Here is a 23,428-nt window from a genome sequence, read left to right as displayed (position 1 = left end):
GCCTTTTCCATAAAAGAAAACTTAGTGATTAATTGAATTAAAACTATCACCTGATGGATTTAAAATGTCTCTAGTGTTTTGAAACACTGGCATTTGAAATGTCAGGCTGTGTAACACATGACCTGCTTTATAAGCATGGGAAGATGGGACAGAGCCCAGAGCATGGGGCTGAATGCAGTGCTGTAACTGACTGTAGTCTCAGACAGGACTCATATCAGGAACGAGATGACAAGGTTAGAGGGCTCCCTATACAGAGCAGCAGCTTGCTGCTGGGGGCAAGCATGGTTCATCACAGACAGTCTGGATACAGTTGACAAAATGTATCATTATTCCAGGTATAGGCATATCAGTAAGGAGTAGAGGGAGAGGATGGGGGAGAAAAAAGTAGGGGAAGGAAGAGTTAGCACAGTATAGGGTCCCACATCAGCTCAGGGATGATTTTGGTCATCAATAGGGATTACATGCTTCATCTCTTGCTGATATGGCTAATTGCAGAGTGCTACAGAAGACTTTTTGTTTGTTGGTTTTTTTTTTTTTTTTTTTTTTTTTTTTTAAAAATTTTTTGGGAGTTGATTTAATTCAAGAGTTATGAAGGTAATATTTTCAAGCTCTGTAGGTCCTTTGGATTTCTGGGACTACTAAAACAAAAAATTGGAAGAGATTTAACTGGTTCTCATTTCATATAAACAAAGATGGGTAAGCATTTGGTTATGGATTATAGAAGATACCAGTGTAAGATAATTTAGTTAAAGGTTGGACCCAAATAAGAAAATACATTCACCCGGTGGGTCTGACGTACTAATAAGGATATGAAATTCTCTAACAGAAGCCTGATTCTCAGAGGGCTCTGCGTTCCCATGTTTGTGCTGTCTTTATTCCCCCTCCTAATTTGCCTCCTGATGTTTATTTTTATATCAGTTATTTTGCCTTCTTTAGTGTTTGTGTATTCTTCAATACTTAAACAATTTCTTATGTTTATTTGTTACCAGATTACAGCCTTTTTAAAAAAGCTCATCTTAATTCCCAATTCTTCTGCATATGTGTCTTCCCCTTCTTTTGGTGGTGGGAATTGGACCTGGGGTCTTATACATGTAAAGCACTTACTGTATGTACCACTCAGCTACATGCACAGCTCTATTTGCTATGGTTTTCAAAAATCTCATGATTGAGTTTGTCTCATTTGCTTAATTTGGATCTTTTTTATTGTCTAAATTATTGATGCTTGAGCAAATTTCCAGTGGCATTTTATTTTTTAGTTTGTCTGTGTCTGCTTCCACACGTGTCTTCATGTATATGGAGGCTGGAGGACATCGTCAAGTATTGTTCATCAAGAACTGTCCCACCATGTTTTTTTTTTTTTTAATTTTTATTTTAGTTTGTGTTTTATTAATTTATGTGGATGAGTATTTGCGTGTGTTTATGTCTACACCACATGTATACAGTGCCTGAGAGGAGAAGGCCATAAGAGGGAGTGAGATCACCTGGGACTGGCATTAAGAGCTGCTTGTGGTGCCTAGGAATGGAATCTAGGTTCTCTGCAAGGGCATCTGGTGCTTTTAACCATTGGGCCATCTCTGCAGAGGCCACCATGTGTATTGAGAGAGGATCCCTTACTAGCCTGGATCCCAGGTAGGCTAGGCTGACAGGCAGATGATTCCCCAGGGATCTGCCTGGCACTGTTTCTCCAGTGATGAAATTACAAGTGTGAGCCACCATGTCTGGACGTATATAATGTCACTTCTAGAGGTTAATCTCGGTCCTCATGTTTACAAGGCTTTATTGTCTCTCCTGGATATCTTTTTATTGATGATATTCGTCTGAGCCTGGTGGTCCTCTTCAATGGCATTAGTGTCCATAGCCCTAATATATAACTTGAACTTTAACTTGTTTACAATATATAGTCAAGCTAAGGCACCCTTATTATTTTATTTAACAGGTGCAAAATCCAGTAACAGGCTGTGTTTTCTTCTTGCTGTTCTCTGATGGGCCTTCCATGACATTTATTTTGAGTTGACTTAATTCAGTGAAATGTCTTCAATACTTAACTTCTAGTCCTAAAAACCCCACAGTTCTGCATCCTGATGTTAGCTGGTGGCCTTTTCTCCCCTTTTGTTTTTCTTTGAATTTTTAAAGTACTTTTTAACATTAAATTACCCTCTATTTTCTCAAGGTGTTCTACATGGAGATAAGATCTCTTCACACAGTTTTCCAAATACCCTCTTCTCATAACTTTTTCTGCCGATGGTTACAAAACAAGCTACATTCCTTCTACTCTAATGTGTCCCTCTTGACCCACCTCTCTCTCCACACCAGCCAGGTGATAGCGTTTATGTGGAGAGAAGGAGCCAGAGGGGTCAGTGACAGGTTCCAAGTTGAGAGTTTACACTTGATGAAGTTGTGTTTCCTGTAGGAAGCAGGGAATTCGACAATCTTAGAGAGAAGATAATGGTGAGAGAGGGAGGTTGGGCTGGAGGGGAATGACTCTTGCTCCCAGGGTGAGGAGGCACAGTGAGCAATAGTCTAAAATAGTGAAAGTGTACAAATCTCCATTTTCATTATGCTTTGACTGAAATACTAATCAGGCTTTCCAGAATTATTCATGCTTAATTAATTTTACTCAATATTTTAGGAATTTCAATTTGTTTTTTTGGGTAGGAGGCTGCCTTTGTTAAGCTAATTATATTGTCTGAGTAGGTAGTATGCAAATGGTGTAGTAATACAGTTTCTTTGTAACTTTCTGTGATTTTATAAAGCAATTTTTAAAATTAAAGGTGTGCTTTAGGTTACTTCTATAGTTCAGAAACTTGGCTTGTTGTTATTGTGTTGCTTTGTTTTCTATTGTTGTACTTTGCTTTGCATAGGAAGAGGTCTAGTGAGGCCTCCTAATAAGAACACCTGAAGATGAGTACCCCCAGCCTCCCCTCCTATCAGTGCAGCAGAAGGTGTTTTGATGGATGTGATGGTGCAGACTTGGAAATATGGAAAGTCTGAGCATGTTTCTCATGTCTGTTTTAAGAGGGGTGAATCAGCTGAGGGAGATGGCCTTGCTTGAATAGGCAAATTTTCTGTCTGTTCAAAATTGAAGATTTTTATATGATGAAAAACTTCTGTACAACCAAGGGAATAGTTCATGGATGGAGAGACAGCTGTGTACTGTAAGACATATATTTGTAAGACATATATCTGATAAAGGATTGCTATCCAAATTATATAAGGGACTTAAACTCTTCATGAAGAAAATACATAATCCAAGTAAGAATTACAAGAGACCAAACCTAGACACTTTAAAAAGATCTGCATGGGTAACAGGTAAGAACCTTGGCATCACTAGTCATTAGGGAGGTAAAAACAAAACCACAAAAAGACTTTGAGATCAGAAAGGGTATAAAGAAAAGAGAACTCTTGTGTACTGGGAATATAAATGAGTATAGCCATTATCAAAAACAGTATGGGCACTCCTCAAAAAAACTAAACATTGATCTACTATCTGATGCATCTGACACATTTGAAATGGTTACATTAGGGAGATGTCTCCTTCCTTGTTCTTTGTAGCAGGATCCACACCAGGGCCAGTTGTCAGCTGATGAGCAGAGAGAAAAATGCCCAGTCTTACATACACATTACTTTTCTACTGCTCCGATTAAAATATCAGCAAAGACAACTTAGAGAAAGAAGAATTTATTTAGTTTACAGTTGCAGAGGGTTGGAGTCCAGAGCACAGCTGGTGCTGGAAGCTGAGAGATCACATCTTCAACCACACCCCAAAACCAGGGAGAACAAATTAGGAGTGGGTTATAAAACTGTCAAAGCCTCCCCAATGATGTGTTTCCTCCAGCAAAGCTCCACATCCGGTGGATTCCATAACCTCCTCGAATAGCATCAACAGGAGTCCAAGTATTTAAGAACATGGGCCTATGGGAGACACTCATTATTCTAGTTCCTGCAATACACAGTAGATATAAATAGAGAACCAGGTGCTAAATAACAAGCCAGACACAGGAAGACATACATATATGGCACCTTGGAGTTAAGGTTTGGAGTTTAAAACAGGTGGACTCAACAGACATGGGAAAAGAATGATGGACATTCACGAGTAGAAGTAGGTATGTGTCATCTAGGAGTTCAAAGCCCCAGTTAGGGAGAATAAGGCAGATGTTGCTTTGTTTGTTTGTTTGTTGATCTGTTACACAACATAACAAGCCTAGCTACTATTGAATATCATACATTTCAGTAGATTCCAAATGTTCTCATCACAAACCTGTTTATTGTTTGGAATTCACTAGCTTGATTTAATCCTTCCATATTGTATTTAAAAATCTTAACAGGACTTGCAAGGTGACTCACTATGCAAGCTTGATGACCAACCTGAGTTTGATCTCAAGATCCCATTGTGAAAGGAAAGAACCATCTCCTGAAAGTTGGCATGCCACCACACCTGTGCTGTGGCACACATACACCTGTACCTGTATCCACACACAAATAATAATGATAATAATAATAATTTCTGTCACACAGAATCTCATAAATGTATAATGCCTAGAATTTGTCAATATACAAATTTTAAAAAAATGTACAAAAAATATCCCTAAACATTTTAGTCTAAATTTTTTTTTATCTTACTTCCTGATAACTATTAAAATTTTACCATATTTTGTGACAAACATTGGGGGTTGGAGGAACAGAACAATTATGAAATGGGAACCAGTTGTAAAATTTACATGTGTGCTAGGGTACTTCTTCATTTCACAGATTACATAGTCCTTGGTGTACAGTGTAGGCTGGCTTCTGAGTATTAGGCTTGCCCACAGTACATTAGCAAGATCCAGGTTTGGCCAACAATAACAAAATAAAATGGAGGCTTTCTTGTCCTCATATGGAATGGTAAAATTGGGCCTGAGGATTTTTTTATCATCCTTTTCTATAAAAATGTCCAAAAGGAAACATTTTATAATTTTAGTGTAAACTTAGTCTGATGTCTTCTGACTCCAGAATCTTCCTGTCTGGTGTTCTTGGTTTTGTGCACTTTGACTGTTCAGTATCAGCACACACAGAGAACTGTCGGTCATAGGATGATTTTATCTTCCTACCTTTAAACCGATTTGTAAACATTTAACAAAAGGAAGCTTGACTTCCATTATCATCCCCAGGGAGCTGAAGATTTCTCAAGAGATCCTTTTGGCATCTTCAACAAATTGCTTTTGCAGTTAGTGTTATGGCAGCAGAAGTCTGAGTCATGAAAACTCTGTACTGGAAAAGATGGGTCAGTGTTGAACCAGCTCTTCCTGGAACAGGCTCTCAACCTTCTCTCCTGTTCCTCTTGGCTCATCTGACAGAAGCTGTGTGTACTGACCATGTCTGTCTGTGTGAGTGTGCCTGTGCACCTTTCTTATCCAGTCAATGCCCACCTGGTGTTCTGCTCTTAAGTTTGGAACAGTGATGTCAAGAAAGACATGTGCCTCTTACATGTCTAATGAAAATGATGTACTCCTTGAAAAATGCCCTTATCTTCCTCCAAAATATGACTCTTGTCTTTCTTCTTTCATGTGGGTGACTAATCTTAATGCCAGTCAAAACAACCTTACAGCTGAGTTCCACTTGGCCTCTTGATGGTGGCCAGATCCTTTGTAGGGCCTTAGTCACACTTGGGAGCATTAAATTGCCTGCACAGAATGTTGTCAGCAAGCTGCCACGGATTGGGAGGATATAGGCACACATTGGCAAGACAGGCAGTTTGCCAGGATGGGGAAGAGGAAGTAAGGGAAGAACTGTTGTGGGACCATCGGGCACAGTGATACCTAGCTTGTGGCCAGCTTGCCTCACTCTCCTGCATGGATGCTGTCTGTTCTGTGTGCCTCTGCATGGATGTTGTTCTTCAGCATTTGCTCCACCTTTCTCATCTTCTATGTGAGAACAGTAGTAGTGCCTACCAGCTGGATTGATCGGTTTCTTAGAACAGAATCTAGAGCAAGACAAGCTCTCATCATTATTAGGAATTCCTACTTCCAGTATGGTAGCCACAGGCTACAACTGCCCACCCAGAACTTTCAAAGTTGCTGTTCTTGAACTGAGCTGTAGTGATACAAACTACACATGGAACAAAATGTGGATATATATGTATATATGTATATATGTATATATATATATATACATATATATCATGTTAAAGTAAGTATATTAGCTTATTGCATTAAACATTACTAAATTAATTTCAGTTTCCTATTTTTTTTTTAATGCACCAGCAGGAACTTTTGTAATGGCAGTATGGCTTATATGGTGGACTGTATACTTCCCTTATATGACAAGACCAGAGCAAAAAACCAAATGCTAGATTTCAGTGGGAAAGGGGAAGCAAGTCAGGCTCTTGAGCTTGAACTCACTAGCCTGAGGGAAGAAAAGTTGAAGACGGGCTTCCATTGATGTGTCCCTCAGTTAGGACTCTATGCCCAGGCTTCTGCCTATTATGAACTGATTTTATTACTGTTTCTTGTAAAGATTTTAAGAGCAACACAGTTGAATTGTGTGCAGTTGTTAAAATACATGTTTTTAATTGCAACATAACATAATCCATAGCCTTTGTAATGTTTTTATCTGCTTTCTTAATTTTGTGAGCATCAAATATGTGCCTCTTAGAATCCATTCCAGATCCAAACACAACAGATGTCTGATGAATTCCTACATTCTTAATTGTTTTCATGCTCCATATCTTTTGTGTTTTGGAAAATATATTCACCTTTGAAGCAGTGTAAACAATACTGCCCAATGACAAGGAAAGGCCCACTTTCTGCAGGGAAGGAGGCCCTTACAGAGTTGCATACAGATGCCCCAAGGTCTCCTTGTCATTGCTGAGAGGGGTTTGTGTGACCCTGTCCATAGCAACAGGGTGCCCTTGTCCCTTTGCTAGGGGTGGGAGGCTGGGATGGTGAACTCCAACTAGGACAGAATGTTTTTGGGCAGTTTCTGGCTTTGACTTAGCTTGATTTGGATTTACTCTCTCTTTTTTTGCAGTGAAATACGAGGAGTTATACTGCTTTTCCTTCAATCCCAAGCTGGATAAGGAAGAAAGAGAACAGGGCTGGCTGCTGATTGATCTTAGTGAAGAATACAAGAGGATGGGACTCCCTGATAACCACTGGCAGCTCAGCGACGTGAATAGAGACTACAGAGTGAGTGGTACCATCATAGTGGAATCTGAGCACAAATTCACATGGAATTGATAACTTTTATCTCCTTTAGAATCAGCACCTCTTCATAGATGAAGTCTGGGGGGCCCCCAAGTGACTTCTTTTTGCTGATTCCTGTACTCTGCACTACTGGGGATTGAATCCAGTGTCTTAGGCCTGCCACTGAGCTGTGTCCCAGGCCCATTGTGGCTTTCTTTTCCAACTGCACCTCAAGACCATCCCTGCATACTTCTCCTGGTAAGGGGTGAGCATGTGGGGACTCGGGAAGGCCCAGTGGAGACTTTGTGGCCAGCCAGTTGATGGAAGAGCTGGCTGGGACCTCATTCTCCCATCACATCTTTTTATAGCACAGGGGACGATTAGTAGAGCAATCAGAGGAAATCTGATGGCAATTTGGCACCAGCCTCTTGATGTGTTTGCTGGATTCTCAGTTGGTACATAAGGTCACCAAGAGGCTCCCTAGAGAGATGTGGAAAAAAAAAAAATGTGCCTATACTCCCAAGAAGGAGTATGGAGAAAGGGAAGGGGTGCCAAGTCTATCCCTTGTTCTTTCCAGTGATGAACTCACATGTCAGTATTAGCTTCAGTATTAATTCCTAACACTCTAGGAAGTTAGCAAGAGAAGGGAGATAGAAGTGGGGGGGGGTGGCAAAGGGAGAGAGGAAGGGAGAGAGAGAAAATATGAATGATGATATCTTTGGTTTAACTGTTGTGTACTCGTGGGTATATTTTCTGAGGTTCAATCCCACGGTTCTGAGCATGTCTGGCAAACGCTGTACTACTGAGATAGACTCCAGGCCCACTCTTCATACCTTCCTTCCTTCCTTTGTTTGTAGTTACATACTTGGTCTTTCTTGTTTAAATAGTACTTGTGTTTATTGGCCATCCATAGTGACTCTTTAAATTGCTTATTCACATTCTTGCTCCTTTATTTTAGAAGATTGTCTCAGTGTATATTTGTAGATACTGTTTTGCTTTAGGTAATTGTTATCATTCATGTAGCTATTAAAGATACATCCCAGCATACTTTCTGATCTTCAGAACTTGTGATTTATGTTGTTGTTTTGTTTTTCTTGATAGTTGCAGGTAGTCCAAAGATGGCTATGTAGTACTAGAGTGTAGATATATATGTAAATAGCTAAAAGTGCTAGGGTGTAGATATATGCTTCTATGCCTGATTTACAGGGTGCTGGAGACTGAACCCAGAATATCTGAGCTACATCCCACCTCTAATCGTTGATTTTAACCATAGTTTGTGCTTTTGTATATTGCTAATCTTTATTCCTGTTTAGCATTATATAAGCTCCACAGTCAACCTTTTTACTGGTTATGAGTGGGTGGCTTTTCAGAATATTTCAGAGATACAGATGATTTGAGATGTAAGTGGTTACTCCTAATACTGAATCTTTTTATAATTATGCTTCAGTTCAATAACTGATACCTTACTTAATCTTTGTGAAGTATCAGGTTAATTTAATTAGACTAGATTGTCCTTTTGCTAAAGTCAACTTTTACACCAAATGTTTTCGCCTTAAGGTGCAACTGAAGGAAAATCCAACATTACTAAAGGAAGTCGGCTGTCTTTATTTTGAAAAAAATTGTACGAAGAAAATACTGTGAACTACAACCAGCGAATAATATTTTCTTGAAAACGTGGCTCTTTTACTTTTGATGGCTTTCCCCCTTAGGATTGACATCATAAATATGACTCATGCATAGTAACTGGAGTCCTGCATTACATAGACTGAAAACCATGTGTCACCCAGCAAAAACAAAGCCAGCCATTTACAGAGGGTTGTGACAGAAAAGGTGAAAACATTGGGGATTTTCAGTCTTAAGAAATATCACAGAAATATTTTTATTTACTGTTAGTTTAGAAATAGAACAAAAATTGTCTTACATAGTAAGTCCTGACTAGCCATCCATTGAGAAAATTTCATCTTAATCCACTTCATATGAATTTGACCTCATGGCTGGGAAAAATATGTACTTTCTGCTCTTGCTTTATGAGTTATTTTATACTTGGCACAAGTCCTTTGAAGCTGAGAGAAACTTGCCAGTGATGGAGATGATGTCAGATAGTTCTGCTGTTTTCTCTGTGTGGGTCTTGGGCTAGTTAGTTGTTGTTGTCATCCCCTGTCAATGCTGCCTCAGCTAGGATACCTGTGACACTTGCCCATGGTAGCCTAAGTCTAAGCATGTACTTTATTTTATACATAACCCTGAAATTATCTTCATTGAGATAAAGTAATTGTTGACTATTACATGGTCAAAATTTTAGTCCAGCAGGGATGTAGCTCTGTGGTAGATCACTTGGCCAGCTAGAGGGCCCAAGTTCAGTCCCTGGAAATGGAGAAAAAGTTGCTCAATATTTCTTTTAATATAATTTAAAATGTGCTCTAAACTGTGTATTTAAGTAGACTTGAAACTTCAGTTTCCTACAGCTAAATCTTACCATGCTTTTATTTATAAATTACTTTATGTTGCTCACACCCTTACTCACCTTAAATTACTCAAAATAAGTTGTACAACCTAAATATTTAAAGACATGTTTCTGGGTAGATGTGTCTCATTTCCCGACAACAAACTGCTCACCCAGATCTGACTCAGACCCCTTGGATAGCATGGCTGGATAGGATCTTGGATGGATAGCATCTGCATAGGTAAATGTGCTTACTGGAAGGTACCCAGGTAATTAGGGACCTTTCTGAGAAAGTGACATCTTCTTGGCCTGCCTCTCTGTTACTCATTTCTGCCCAGGGTCTAACGGTCATTCCTGTAATAAAGTAAGGACTTGGTAGTAGTTTACTGAATGAGTGCAGGAATTACCTGAAAAGATTCCTTAGGGCAGGACCCCACTAAGATATGTAGGCCTTTAAGGAAGACTAATTTAGTGAGAAATACAGGTTAATTTATATTATGAGTACCAAATAATAATAATAATAATAATAATAATAATAATAATAATAATAATAATGATGATGATAATAATGTTTTCTTGTTAATAAACAATAGCCCAAATTACTTTTATTAACAAAGCCAAGTCAGAGGTAAAGGCAGCAGAAAAGCATTTTTACTCCCATTCTCTCTGAGTTTTCCTGTTTGATTTTCAAAGCCAGACAAAAATCCCAGTCGCTTCCTGGGGAATTTTTAAATGTGGTAGCACAAATTGTGTGACATATTCTCCATTACCAGGATTTTGTTTACAAAAATGTGAGCTAGTTGTAAAAATGACAGCAGTAAGATTTCTTTCTTTTTTTTTTTTTTTTTTCTTTCCATAATGGAACTTTTTATTTATTTACTTTTTTTTTTTTTAAATTTTATATGTGGATCCCAGTTCCCTCTCCCTCCCTCTTACCCTCTCTCCCCCCTCACATGCACCCTGACCACCCTCCCCTCCCATCCCCCCCACTCCAATTCCACATGTAGGGCATGCCATCCAGGTGAGGTCATGTAAATCTGTCAAGTCATTTGAAGTAGGGACTAGGACTTCTCTCCTGTCTCTAGGTTAAGGGAGTATCCCTCCATGGGGAATGTCTGCAAGGTACTTTTGTGCACCAGGAATACATCCTGGTTCCACTGTCTGAGGTCCCTTAGACTGACTGCTCAGTCCTTCTAGCTGAGACCCATATTCAGGGGGCCTGAGTCAGTCCCATGCTGGATTCCCAGCTATCAGTCTGGGGGCCTGTTAGCTCCTCCTTGTTCAGGTCAGCTGTCACTATGTGTTTCTGCAACCTGGACTTGTCCTCTCCCTCTGCATCTGGATTCTAGTTTGACTCAGTGTTTAGTTATGGGTTTTTGCTTCAGCAGTAAGATTTCTAAGATTGACAACATTTCTTTTCTTTTGTTAAAAACACAGGCCCAAATATGGCATCTTCATCATTTTTAAGTCTGTGCTTAGTAGAGTTCAGTATGCCACATTGCTGTGCAATTGAACACCAGAACTCACCTTGCAAAGCTGAAACTTTGTGCGTCTGAACCAGTAATTGTTCCTTCTCTCTGCTCGGCCTGGTGTTTAGCATTCTACTTCCTGTTGTAATGAATTAGACTCCTTTAGATACTGCATATAAATAGAATCATTCAGTGCTATCTTTTACATGGTGTAAATGGCAGAATTTATTTCCATGTTAAGGGTAAACGATAGTCTACTGTGAATTAGAAAACATTTTGTCATCCCTTAGCTGATGGATTTTGGAGTTGTATTTGTTTCTTGGCCATCAGGAACAGTGCTGTGTGAATACCTCTTAGCAATTCTGTTCATTCTTACTCTTATTTACCCACAGTGAGGTTTCTGGATCATGTAGTGATTGTGTTTTAAACGTCTCAAAGGATTTTTTCTGGTGTTTTCCATTGTGCTTGCCACATCTCACCAACATGCACAAGACTCTAGTCTCTGCAACTTTGCCAACGTTTGTTTTTGGGTTTGTCTTAATGATAGCCAGCCTAGCAATTAGTGCTGTTGAACTTCCTTTTCCATGTGTGTTGACTGTTCATGGATGTCTTTGAGGATAGTCAAATCTCTTGCCTGGTTTTAGTCAAGGCATTTGATTTCATTGACGTGGAGTCCTTTATGTACTCTGGACAAACCCATGATTTCTTTGGTTGCTTTACATTCTTTTGGTTGCTCCTTGGATCCATAAAAATTATTGTTCAATGTAGTCTCATTTGTTTTCTTCTAGTGCTTACACTTTAACATTATACATAAGAAATGAAAGCCATATTTAATATGAAGCTTTTTGTCATTTTTATGGGAATTTTGCATCCTACATTCATACCTTCAGTCTATACTGAGTTAATTTTTGTGTAAGGTCTAAGGGCTCACCTTTTTCCTTTCCGTGTAGATTTCTAGTTTTCCCAGTAACTAGGTAAGAAACATCCTTTTCAAAGGGTAGTTTCATTCCTTTATTAGGATTACTCAGCTGTATATATGAGGTTTATTTATGAACTTTCCATTCTATCAGTTTGTCTTTATGCCAGTGTCACACTCTTTGGATACATGTGGTTATGTAACCAGCCTTGAAATTATGAAATATGAATCCCCAACATTGTTCTTCTAAAAATGTTTTGACTATATGAAGAATTCATATTAGTTTTAGGATGAAATGGCTATTGAGACTTTGATAGGATTGCCTTTGATAGAATTGAGTTTGTAGGTTGCTTTTGGGTGGGAACATTGTAGCCATATTGGGCCTTCTAATACAGGAATTCTAATATCACTCCATCTCCACCTACATATAGTATGTCTCATGGCCAGACTCTTAGTTTTCAATTGAGAGTGTTGCCTGCCTTGAAAGGAGGATGAATTTCATTCAGTTCCATAAAAAACTGCTTTTAGAACTTGGGTTAAATAACACTGTAAGCCTTAGGGTCATTATATTCATCAATTGGTTCAGCAGGAGCTTTATAGCTCCTTAGAGATTCTACTGGAGGATGCATCAAAAAGCCATATACTTGGCTCATAGGCTGAGGTTCAGTGCTCTGAAGAAGCAGGGTTCCTTTAATAGAGTTCCATTCAGGTGAGGAGGTTGTACCAGCCAGTTTTCAAGCCTGGGCATTGCTGACCAGGCCCAGGTAAGGGAGCTTTGGCCTTTGCATTGACTGAGCAGTGTAAGTTCATTCTCCTCTGGAGAGTAATGACTCTGGTGTTCTGCAAGGTGGTGACTGTCTTGTACAGTAGTGAATGAAGAGAGGGCTGTGTATGCTGAGACAGCAATACAGCCTCGGAGTTTGGAGTTGGGCTGTGACTGAGAAAGATGTTGTGCTCTAGGTATTTCTCCTTCTCTAGTCTCATTTCAGCCATGGGTACGTAGTGGTGTGGCCTGAACCATACTAGACATTTTCTGGCCTTGGGAGAGCTTCAGGAGCTGAAGAATCCTTCACTTTCCTCTTGATATTCAGAGGCTATGCACAGTATTTTGGACCATCTTCTCTAGTACAGATTGTTATTGTGCTTAGCCATAAAACTTCATGTTATTGTTATAAAGAAGGCTATAGGTAATCCTAGATTTACTGAAAATCTACTTCCTTTTAAAACTGGTAATTTTCAGCACATGACAGTCTGGTGCAATGAGCCTTGGGCCAGCAGCGGTGGTGTGTGTTAATATTCTAGTAGCTTGCTTGCTTGAAACAGATTCAGATACCATGCTAGAATCAGGAAGGAAGTGCAGTGTTCTGTGGCCTCATTTTAGTTGTCTGGGTCCAAGTAGACTGGGCCCTCCACTCCTGGAACAGGGTTTTCCTTGAGAGTACCCAAGCCTACAGGAGATTGAAGTTATGCTTTGTACCTATGATCATTCCTTTTATGGCCTTTTAGCTATTGCTCCATGATTTTTAGCTGTCTGGTTAACAGAGTTAGTGCAGGAGGGCAGGGACTGAGGGCATCCTAACAAAACCATTTGCAAACAGTCAGGGGGCTGAGAGCTCTCTGGTGGTTTTTCATTCCCTTCAGTGTCGACTTGTAGTGTGGTAAGAGTGGGTGGATTTGGCCAAAGGATCCATAGATAAAATATTATCCCTGTTGCTACACCCATGTAGATTCTGTTGCTAGGACTCCAAAGATGCTTGACTTCCAGGAAATAAATAGGTGCTTGCTCAAGCCCAGGAAACTGCCATCTGATGGATTGACTGATGGGAAAGCCAAACACCGACAGCCAGCAACTGTCACCATTGCCAAGTGATGGCATTTCTTTTGGCTCGGTGGTTTATAACTTGTTCTGTCCTGAGTGTTGTCTAATCGCTTCCTTCTATCCACCCTTCTTTCTATCTAGTAAATATCATTACTAAACTATCAGTTTTGGAGATCAGAAAACAGAACATCTGGTGTCATTTGGCCCTTCAAGGTTGCAGAGTCACAAATGCCAGGCCATGTACTAGGTAGCTGATTTCCAATACTCAGTCCTAGGTTCTCCTCAAGGTACCAGGTGCCACAGTGGCTGTTCCTGCCTGGGGAGCAAATCTTTTCTCACCACTTAAAAAATCAACCCACTTGGAACACAGACAACGCTGGTACATTGTGTGGTAATGGGAGATACACCATGAAATCCTATCTAGCAGTCTTCCTCTGGGCAAGACCTGGGAGGAGACTTCCTGGAGAAAGTGGTCCGGGGTAGGGCTAGGGAAGAATGGAAGAAACTTGAGAAGACCAGGGGCAGAGTTGTTCAGAGATGGCTAAAGAAGTACACAGTGTGCCAGGGACACACAGGTAACCTGAGGATCTAAATGTTGTGATTACATTTTAGACAATCGTCCCCACACAGGCTGCCAGGGGGCTAATGTTTCTTTGGCCATTAGGATGCAGAGTTACTGTTTGTACCTTTTTGATGAAAGGAATACTCAATTGTTGCTGTCTTCCCCACAGAAAGAGCCCTTGGAAAGAAGGGACACTGCACGATGACAGGCTGGTCTCAGTTGCTTTGCTTTCCTTCACAGTTATGTCACAGAATCAGCAGTGCTTCATTTCTCCGAGCAGCTTCACATTTCCTCGAAACAGCCTCCTGTGTAACTTGATTAGGAAAGCTAAGATCTGCAACCTTCAAGCATGTTGAAATGGGATTTCTGGTATCAATTTGCAATGTAATGCCTGATTGCCTCAACATACCCTTTGTATTTTCTGGTGACAGGTTTGTGACTCTTACCCCACGGAACTGTTTGTCCCCAAATCAGCCACAGCACACATCATCGTGGGTAGTTCCAAGTTCCGGAGCAGACGGCGATTTCCTGCCCTTTCTTACTACTGCAAAGAGAGCCATGTACGTCTCAAAGCAGGCCTTCGTTTCACACTTTGCTTTTATGTTTTATCCTAGATGGAAGGGTTTTTTTGTTGTTGTTTTTAGCTTTCTCTGTCTGTCTGTCTGTCTGTCTGTCTGTCTTTGTCTCTCTTTTTCTCTTTGTGTATTTACTTGAATTCTTAGTGATACATGGATATCCTGTGGATGGTGTGAAGCAATCTAATTTCATGTAGAAAACCTACCTTCCATGTATATTTGACAATAAAGTAATAGTGGACTCAGATGGTATCTAAGTGTGATGAGCTGTGTGAATGAAGCTGTCCTCTCTAGAGGTGCTATGCCTGTCTTTATGGTCTTTAGATGATGAAGGCTGTCATACCAGCCACCAGGCAGTGTTTGAGGAAGGACTCAGCATGCACTCACTTTTAAAAGGAAGGCTCTGGGAAGCATGTGAAGAGCATCTTGGGTATATTTATTACTGAGAATCTCTTTGTCCTTTGTGTTAGGGTTTTAAAGAGTTATTTTTGCTTTAAATTATGTACAACATGGACTCCTAAATTCACAGCATAAATTTTTTAGGGAACAGAAGTCATCAATGACTTATATAAAGGTAATTTTCTTAAACAATACAGACTTTATTGCTTTCTATTTATAGTCCTGTTCATTCAAACAGTAACTAAGGTGTTAGGCATAGTTGTAGTGCTATTACAGTATTGTACACTGTGGTGCACCACTTGACTTTAATAATTACCAGCCTTCATACACAAAGGAAGCCGAGATTCAGAGCAGGCACGTAATTTACAAAACTGAGATTCAAATTGGATTTTCTCAAATGCTGCTCTTAGCGGTGTGTCATAACGCCTGACTTTGTTGTTTTGGGGCCTGGAGACAACTATAGTTAGTAGATAACTTTCCTAGCATGCTCAAAGCCCTGGGTTCAATCCCTACACTGAATAAACCAACTGGGTGTGGCAGTGTACCCAGAAATCCTAGCAGTCAGGAAGATCAGAAATTCAAGGTCATCCTCAGTTGTACTCTTAGTTCCAGGCCAACCTGAGCCAGATGTGACCCTGCCTCAAAAACAAAACAAACAAGAAAATCAGGCACCTCTGATAGTGACCACTGGGGAGGCTTTGGTGTCTACACTCAGGGTCTGGTATCTATTAAAGGTACTGCCAGTCCATCATCAGGGGAAGCCAAGGCAGGTACCGGAAGGCAGGAACTGAGACAGGCCATAGAGGGGAGGGAAATCATTCACTGACCTGTTGCCCATGGTTTGTTGAACCTGCTTACAGTCCAGGAACACTTGTCCAGGGGTGGAACTGCCCACAGTGGTCTTGGTCCTCCCACATTCACCAAAAACATGCCCATAGACATGTGCACAGGACGATTTATGGGAGGTAGTTTCTCCATTGAGATTCCCTCTTCCCAGACATGTCTGGGTCTGTGTCAAGTTGACAGAAGCTAACCAGCATGACTGACAAGGCAAGAAAGCTGAGTTTGAACCCTGAGGAGTGATTTCATTTCACAGGCAGAGACCTGTACGCAAGCCCCTAAGCAAGTAATGGCATGTTGGGATTGTAGTGAGTTCTTCCTTGCCAGATAACTTAGAGAGGTCCATTTCTGCTGACCATGGCTCCTTCAGTCCTTCCACACAGAATCAGTGTAGATGGTTTAGGCATCGTGCATCTTATCAAGAGGTTTATAGGTAATTTAAATGCTAGGAGCTAAACCTACAAAAATACTTTGTCAGGAAAGCTAAGTTTAATAGCTTATTCATGGCTGTTTATACATCACCCAACAGTGCAGTATCAAGTTCTCTATGCTGTCTGTGGGGACAGGTCCCAGAGTTCACCTAGAAATCATGTCTCAACATGTGCTCGTCCTTCACATAAAATGGTAGTGTTGGCATGACTCTGCCCCCACCCTTCTCTGCATACTTGACATTGGCTTTGGATTGCTTAAAATACCCAATCAAGGTAAATACTTGCTATGATGGGTTATTTAGGGAAAAGTGACAAAAAAAAGTCTAAGTGTATTCAATACAGATTCAGTACTTTTACTTGGATACTTTTGATCCATGGTTGTTTAAAGCCACAGCTGGTGAAACCCATTAGTGCAGGACTGGGTACCATGGAAAGATGGTTGTATGATGTTGGAATTGCAGGGCAGGGAAATGTAAAGACAGGCCAATATGAAGTTTGAAGAAAGCTCTTATTTCTGAACACTGTAATTGAGCAAACCTAGCAGTTATGTGGGCTTTCATTACTGGGAAGATGTGACCCTTAGATTTGATTTTGGGTGCTCATGATCCTTTTAAATAAACTAGTATAAAAATGGTTAAAAACAAAACATACTAAAATGTTTTCCTAGTCTTGCCATTAATAGTGTCTTGTAAGTTTCAGGAGAGTAGTTACTTCCAGCAGTGAAAAGAAACGATATTAATGAAAAAGTAAAATAGGTTGCTTTAAGTTTCATGATTTGGATCCTGTCTAAACACCTTCACACATTCCTAAGGTCTTACACAGAAAACTTGCCTGTGTAGAGGGCTCTTCAACTTGGATTAAAAACAAACATATGTTGATTTCCACAAAATTTAATTCCATTTTCTGACACTGGCGTAGATTGCAGGCTTACCAAAGGCTCCTTTTCTGGGGATGGTCCCAAAACATTTCTGATGGTACCCTGTTCCTGTGACCTTTTCCTATAGGCCTCCATCTGCAGGAGCAGCCAGCCACTTTCTGGCTTTAGTGCCCGGTGCCTGGAGGACGAACAGATGCTCCAAGCCATCAGGAAAGCCAATCCCGGAAGTGACTTCATCTATGTCGTGGATACACGGCCTAAAGTAAGTGTCAACATTTTCATACTTGTCCCTGTAGCTCTGAGTCCCAAGGCTGGAGGGAAGTAAAGCTTAACTGATAACGTTACTTGCTCTGGTTGCTTCATATACAAAGGGCTGTTCTTGGCATGACCAGGCCATGAGGACACCAGGGGCCTGTTCTCTGCTGCATCACAGCTCCGGAAGGGTCTGACTGTTGATTACTTTTTATTTCCCCTGTTTTTTAAATTGTGCTGGTCATATAGTAAATGGGTACTGTTTGTTTTATAAGTTGCCTCCCTGAATGGGTGAAGTTGTATGGCATGTGAATTAAATATCAGCAGTGCTATTTTTAAAAAAAGAACATAAGGGAATGAACACATGACACAGGAAAGAGAAAACAGACTAATGCTCAAGTAAATTTAAAAGCATTATGAGTAGGCTCTTAATGGCATAGTCATGGGTATTTATAGACATCGTCTTCACAGCTTGTCACTTCATACGTACTGGGTATTTCACTGCACCACGTAGACACAATCTCCAGACCAGGGATGAAGATGCTGCCCTGATGGAAGGTGTATACTTGGAAGATGTAAAAGTCTTTAACTTCCATTGTTGCCTTTCAGTTTGCACCTTTCTGTCCGAATCAGGCTCAAAGCCCTTCCTTCTGACCTTCTGTGTAAGGTTCTGAGAGTTTGTGCTTTGGGAGCTTATTCTGTAGACAGACTCAGGACGGGAAGGGAAGACAGATGATGCTTTACTGAGTGGAGACTGGAAATCCTTTTCCTACCCTGCTCTTCCAGCTTTAAAAAAAAGATAAACAGATTGACCCGATAACTGAAGAGCCAGTGTTCCAAGTTGGCTCTGAGTAGTGTAAGCTTTCCCTAGAACGTGGCAGCTGCGGGGGCAGGCATGGTCCATATTTAAAGCCAATTAATCCTCAGGCTTTGGTGTGAAGGATATATTTAGTATTCACTTTGTTTATTCTAAGTGATAAGAAGTTTGACTCTCACCATTAAATAAAGTTAGGTATGTTCTCATATTTGTCCAGGCACACTGGCATGACTTTTAACGTATTTTTCCAAGCTTGCTTACTTTTTTTTTTTTTTTTTTTTTTTTTTGTCTTAAAAACCACAACCATGTTAGTTGATTCCCACCCCTACCCTGAGTGTGTTAGGGATGCCATCCTAGGTAGCCAGGAAAGAAAGAGGATATTTGTTATGGAAGGTTTGCATGGTGACATGCAAGTTTTCCTCAGCCTTTACCCCTGTACCCAGATTTACTCCTTAGTATAATTATACAGAGAAGGGCTTGGGGGCAGCCTGGGTCCTGATCTTTGGCCTTAGAGCAAGACCAAATCCACACAAGGGCTTCCCAAGCCTCCATTCAGATAAAAGCCTTGTGAACTGCTCACTAGTGTGAAAGTCACGGGTGGTTAAGGCCATGGCATCTTCAAGTATGTATTGGCAAGATGGGGGTCACCTGCTGTTTCCTAGAGATTGGTGCACTAAAAACTATGAGAATATGTTGGAACAGTATTTGTTGAGGTCTAAAACGAGTTCTTCATCATGTCTTAACCATGCTCATGGCTTTATCGGATGTTCTGTTTTAAAAATTTATCAGATTTTTGATGAACTTGCAAAAATGTTAAGCACTTTCTCATTTAATTCTTAAAAGAATCCTGTAGATTAGCAGACTTCTTGTCTTTTCTTGGGTAAGGGCTTAGCTTTAAAGAGGTTAAGTAATTCACTGAGGTCACACAGTTTAGGGCAGAGGCCACAGTCAGTCAAACACAGGCTTACTTGACTCCAAAGCCCATGTCTTTCCTGTTTGCTAAAAACGTCTGGGGAGCCCTGTCTCCACTTGAGGATTGTAGAGGGTTACCATCTATTGCCACCTATTGCCACCTCAGTTGGTTGTACACCCAGGGGAACCACAGACATCTGGAGAGTCAGCCCTACACTCAGCCAACATCATTTCAAGGCCAAAGGAGCAGGGAGGGCTCTGAGCTGTGCACCGTGTACCTAGAGTGATGGAGGAAGTGTGTGTTAGGAGTAGGTTTTTCCTGCGCCAGCCCCAAATAACACAGAGAGACTCTGTATTTGATATAAAGCTGTAGGTCAGTTACTTGTTTCTTATCGGCTAGCTCTGTCTTAAATATTAACACATTTCTATTAATCTAAGTATTTCCACGTGGTCTAATCTTACCAGAGAGAGAGCCCAGACGTCTGTTCTCTCCAGTCTCTACATCTTGACTCCTCCCTACTACTTCTTCAAATCCTCCTTATCTCCTACTCCTGCCTATCTTGCTTTCCTATTGGCCAACAGTGCTTTATTCATTAACCTATACGAGAATACATATTTACAGAATGACATCTCCCATCAAGTATGAGTCCTGGAGGCAGGGGTAAGGTTGAGGTCAGCCCTGTGGGCTCATGTCCCAGATCAAAAATTGTTTTGTATTTATGGTCTTAATGTCACTGCCTAAGTGGTTATTGTGTAAGACAGGCTCATGGGTGTTTCTCTCTTTCTCTGATGATGAGGTAGTGTCTGTTTGTTGGGTCCCATGCAGGTGGCATCTTCAAGACACAGCTGTGAAGATTAGGGGCACCTAACAGGTGGGGCCTTATTTCCTGGTCATGTATGTACCAGCCTTGCAGGTGACCATTGACAGCTGGAGAATTAGAAAGAGACATTGTGTTTAGTGGCAGGTAGGGACAGTCTTCCCTGCTGTTCTATGTCAGTGCAAGGATGGAGAAATACCCTTTGACTTAGTTTGGACCTGAACATACTTGATAAAACCTTGCTAAGACAGCTTATCTACACTGAATGTCCCCAGTGAGAGACTATGGGCAAGTATGCTGGTTAGACTACTAGAATAGGCTCAAGCCACAGAGCATCTCCATGTGAGTGGAATGGGCACTTCCTACCCTAGGAGCCTCAGACAGTCACCCTCCGGATAGCTATGCTAATAGAAGTCAGACACAGACAGACATTAGTATTAATCAAAGAAGCATTGTTAACCAATAAGACAATTGCAATTGCCTAGCTTTGCAAAGAGCCATTTATTTGATTGCATTCCTTCCATGTGACCTGTTCTATAACTACACAGAGAAGATGAGCCTTGATAGAATGCAGAGGAAAGGAGAGAGTCCTGAAGAAAAGCGTTCTTCAGACCACATAGCCTATAGATAGGGAAAGAGACCATTTTGCATCATATGTGGGTTGAAAATATAATTAACCTGAATCAAGATTCCTACTTGAAGCCAGGAAGTGGTGGCACATACCTTTAATCCCAGCACTTGGGAGGTAGAGGCAGGCAGACCTCTGTGAGTTCAAGACCAGCCTGGTCTACAAAGCAAGTTCCAAGACAGGGTCCAAAGCTACAGAGAAACCCTGTTTCAGAAAAAACAAAACAACAGCTGTTACTTGAATTTAATCCTGGTACTCTTAAGTATGCACAAATCATCTCTAGATGGTGGTGGGGGGGGTTGACAAACTCATTTATACTTAGTACCTATAGGCAGTAAAATTATGCCACAGTTGAAGTTAGCAACTTCATAGGCCATAGCAAGATGAGGAAAGGAAAGGACAGCCCGTGTGAGGCTATGACCCAGTTCTACTAAAATCAGCTTTGCTATAGTTTCCTGTTCAACTCTGTCAGGCCAGACCTTGTGATTCAGGCATAAAATGCAGCTGGTGTGGTCCTAGACTTCAAAGCTAGCATAGGGACCAGGACTTCCTTCAGCTTGGTCTCAAGACCAATACTCACTGGGGAGTCAGTCAAGGGTGTGATTCATGGGCTGGGCCAGAGCCTGGTTCTGTTTCTTTGTAGTTTTGGTTTGATCACCTCTTACCTCATCCTTTTATGTAGTCCTGTGTTCATTTGAGTGTCCTTTTGTAACAGTTCTGTGTGTAATGTGGCGTAGACATTTGTCTCTGGCTGATGAAGCTCCTGGGCAGCATGTACTCTCTCCACTTCATCACTGCTGATAGTTTTCTTTTTCCTTTTCAGGGCTGGGGTTTGAATCTAGGACTTCAAGTACTTTGGCACTGAGCTACCTCCTCAGTCTCTGTTTACTTTCTGTTCGGGGACTGCGTCTTACTAAGTTGCCAAAGCTGTCCCTGAGGGTGCACTGTTGTCCTGACTCAGCCTGCAAAAGTAGCTAGGGTTGCAGGCGTGCACCATTAGACCTGGTTCGCTGCTGGGTTTTTAAATACCAACTGCTTGCTCTGTCGCTCCAATATGGTGGACCTTCGCTATCATCAAGTCTAAATGAATTCCTCTTTTTCCATTAATGATACTCAGAATGACTTAGCAATTGTTTACCACCAAAGAGTTTAGATTCCTTAGCTGGGGCTCTCTGTAGAGGACCCTAAATGCTTTGAGCCTCTCTTGGGCCTCACTCCCTTTTCTGCTTCCCCCAGAACAGCCTCTCTACCCTCCCTGGTAAACCCCAGCTGTGACTATTCACCTGGCAGGTTTTTCCAGGTTCCAACTCTTACCATTCCTGCTGTGCACTGGTTCCACCCCTGCAGCCTTGCTGGGATTATCTGCTGCCATTTGGCACTGCTCCTGCGTGCCTTCCCTTCCATATTCAGTTATGTATTTAAGGCAGCAAGACTATCGTCATGTGCATCTTTTGTTTCTTTGGTGGGCATTTCTGCAGCAGAAATGCTGATGTCAGGTAGCAAAGGGTTTTCCCATTTGAAATGGGAAGATTTTCCCTTCCCTACTTCTCCAGCAGACCTGGAAACTGGGATGCATTTATGTCCGTGGCTTATCTGCTTGGGGATTATTAGGATATAAAGTCAGTAGCTTTTTACTTAATTATAAAAAGTAGCTCTCAGCCAAAGAAGCCACATTAGACCTGCTAGAAGTGATTTGTTGATGTAAAGCATATTCTGTCTGTTCCATCCATCCATCATCCATACATCCATCCATCCATCCATCTGTCCATCTATCCATCCATTTGTTCAGGCTGGAGTAACTTTTTGGATGTTTTTTTTATTCCCAAAACTGTGTTTCTGCTTTGAGAGTTCAATTTTTGCCACATAAAATACTTGGTGCTCCTGAAAAAAAAAATGTCTGTATGATAGATTAAATATCGCCACCTTCTGTCCACTATGTGAAGCACACACTGACTTTCAGGAAGCGTTCTCCTGTCTTCCCTGGGTGCTTTTAGGGAGAGCTGCCCCTCAGTCCTCCCATTGGGGCTTCTTAACTATTTTAAAGTGTGAGCATATGTTGTATATGTAATAACTAGTAGTAACAGTGTTTTACTTGCTACATGTTACAGGTTTTTAGGAGAGGATTGACTTGAATTCTGATGCAGAATAAGTGTATAGCTCCTGTAAGATAAAGCTTCTCGTGTGGGTCTTGTTAATTTGTTACATCTTATGAAGCTCCTTACAAAGGTTTAGCCAACAGCCCTGAAAAATCATTATTTGAAGCGGTGATTTTTTTACAGTACATAGTTCCATGAGAGTAACATCTGGATGTACTTTTTGGAAGACAACATTCCCTGTAGATATTAGGGCTTTTTAAAGGATGAACATACAATAACCCTTAAAGTATATGATTAAAGTTTTTCTTGGTTTAATGCTAAAGCCTGTGCTCTTAGGAGGTGGTGTGCTTCTGTAGCCTGGGACCAGTCTACACAGATGGCAGAGGAACTGAGCTGGGAAGTAGACACCCAACT

The 23,428-nt window shown here is 41.0% G+C and overlaps 1 protein-coding gene across 1 annotated transcript in view; it reads left to right on the top strand.

Annotated features, from left to right (window-relative positions):
* The window catches only part of Mtmr7 (myotubularin related protein 7), a 77,041-nt gene that overhangs the window by 25,688 nt on the left and 27,925 nt on the right, over window positions 1-23,428 (top strand). Inside the window, exons 4-6 of the mRNA XM_051182306.1 lie at window positions 7,006-7,163; window positions 14,801-14,929; window positions 17,619-17,753. Of these exons, the coding sequence (XP_051038263.1) occupies window positions 7,006-7,163; window positions 14,801-14,929; window positions 17,619-17,753 (422 nt within the window). The remainder of the gene's footprint in view (window positions 1-7,005; window positions 7,164-14,800; window positions 14,930-17,618; window positions 17,754-23,428) is intronic.

The sequence above is a fragment of the Phodopus roborovskii genome, unplaced genomic scaffold, assembly GCF_943737965.1.
Source record: "Phodopus roborovskii unplaced genomic scaffold, PHOROB, whole genome shotgun sequence".
Lineage (NCBI taxonomy): Eukaryota > Metazoa > Chordata > Mammalia > Rodentia > Cricetidae > Phodopus > Phodopus roborovskii.
This window is presented reverse-complemented; position numbering and strand designations above follow the sequence as displayed.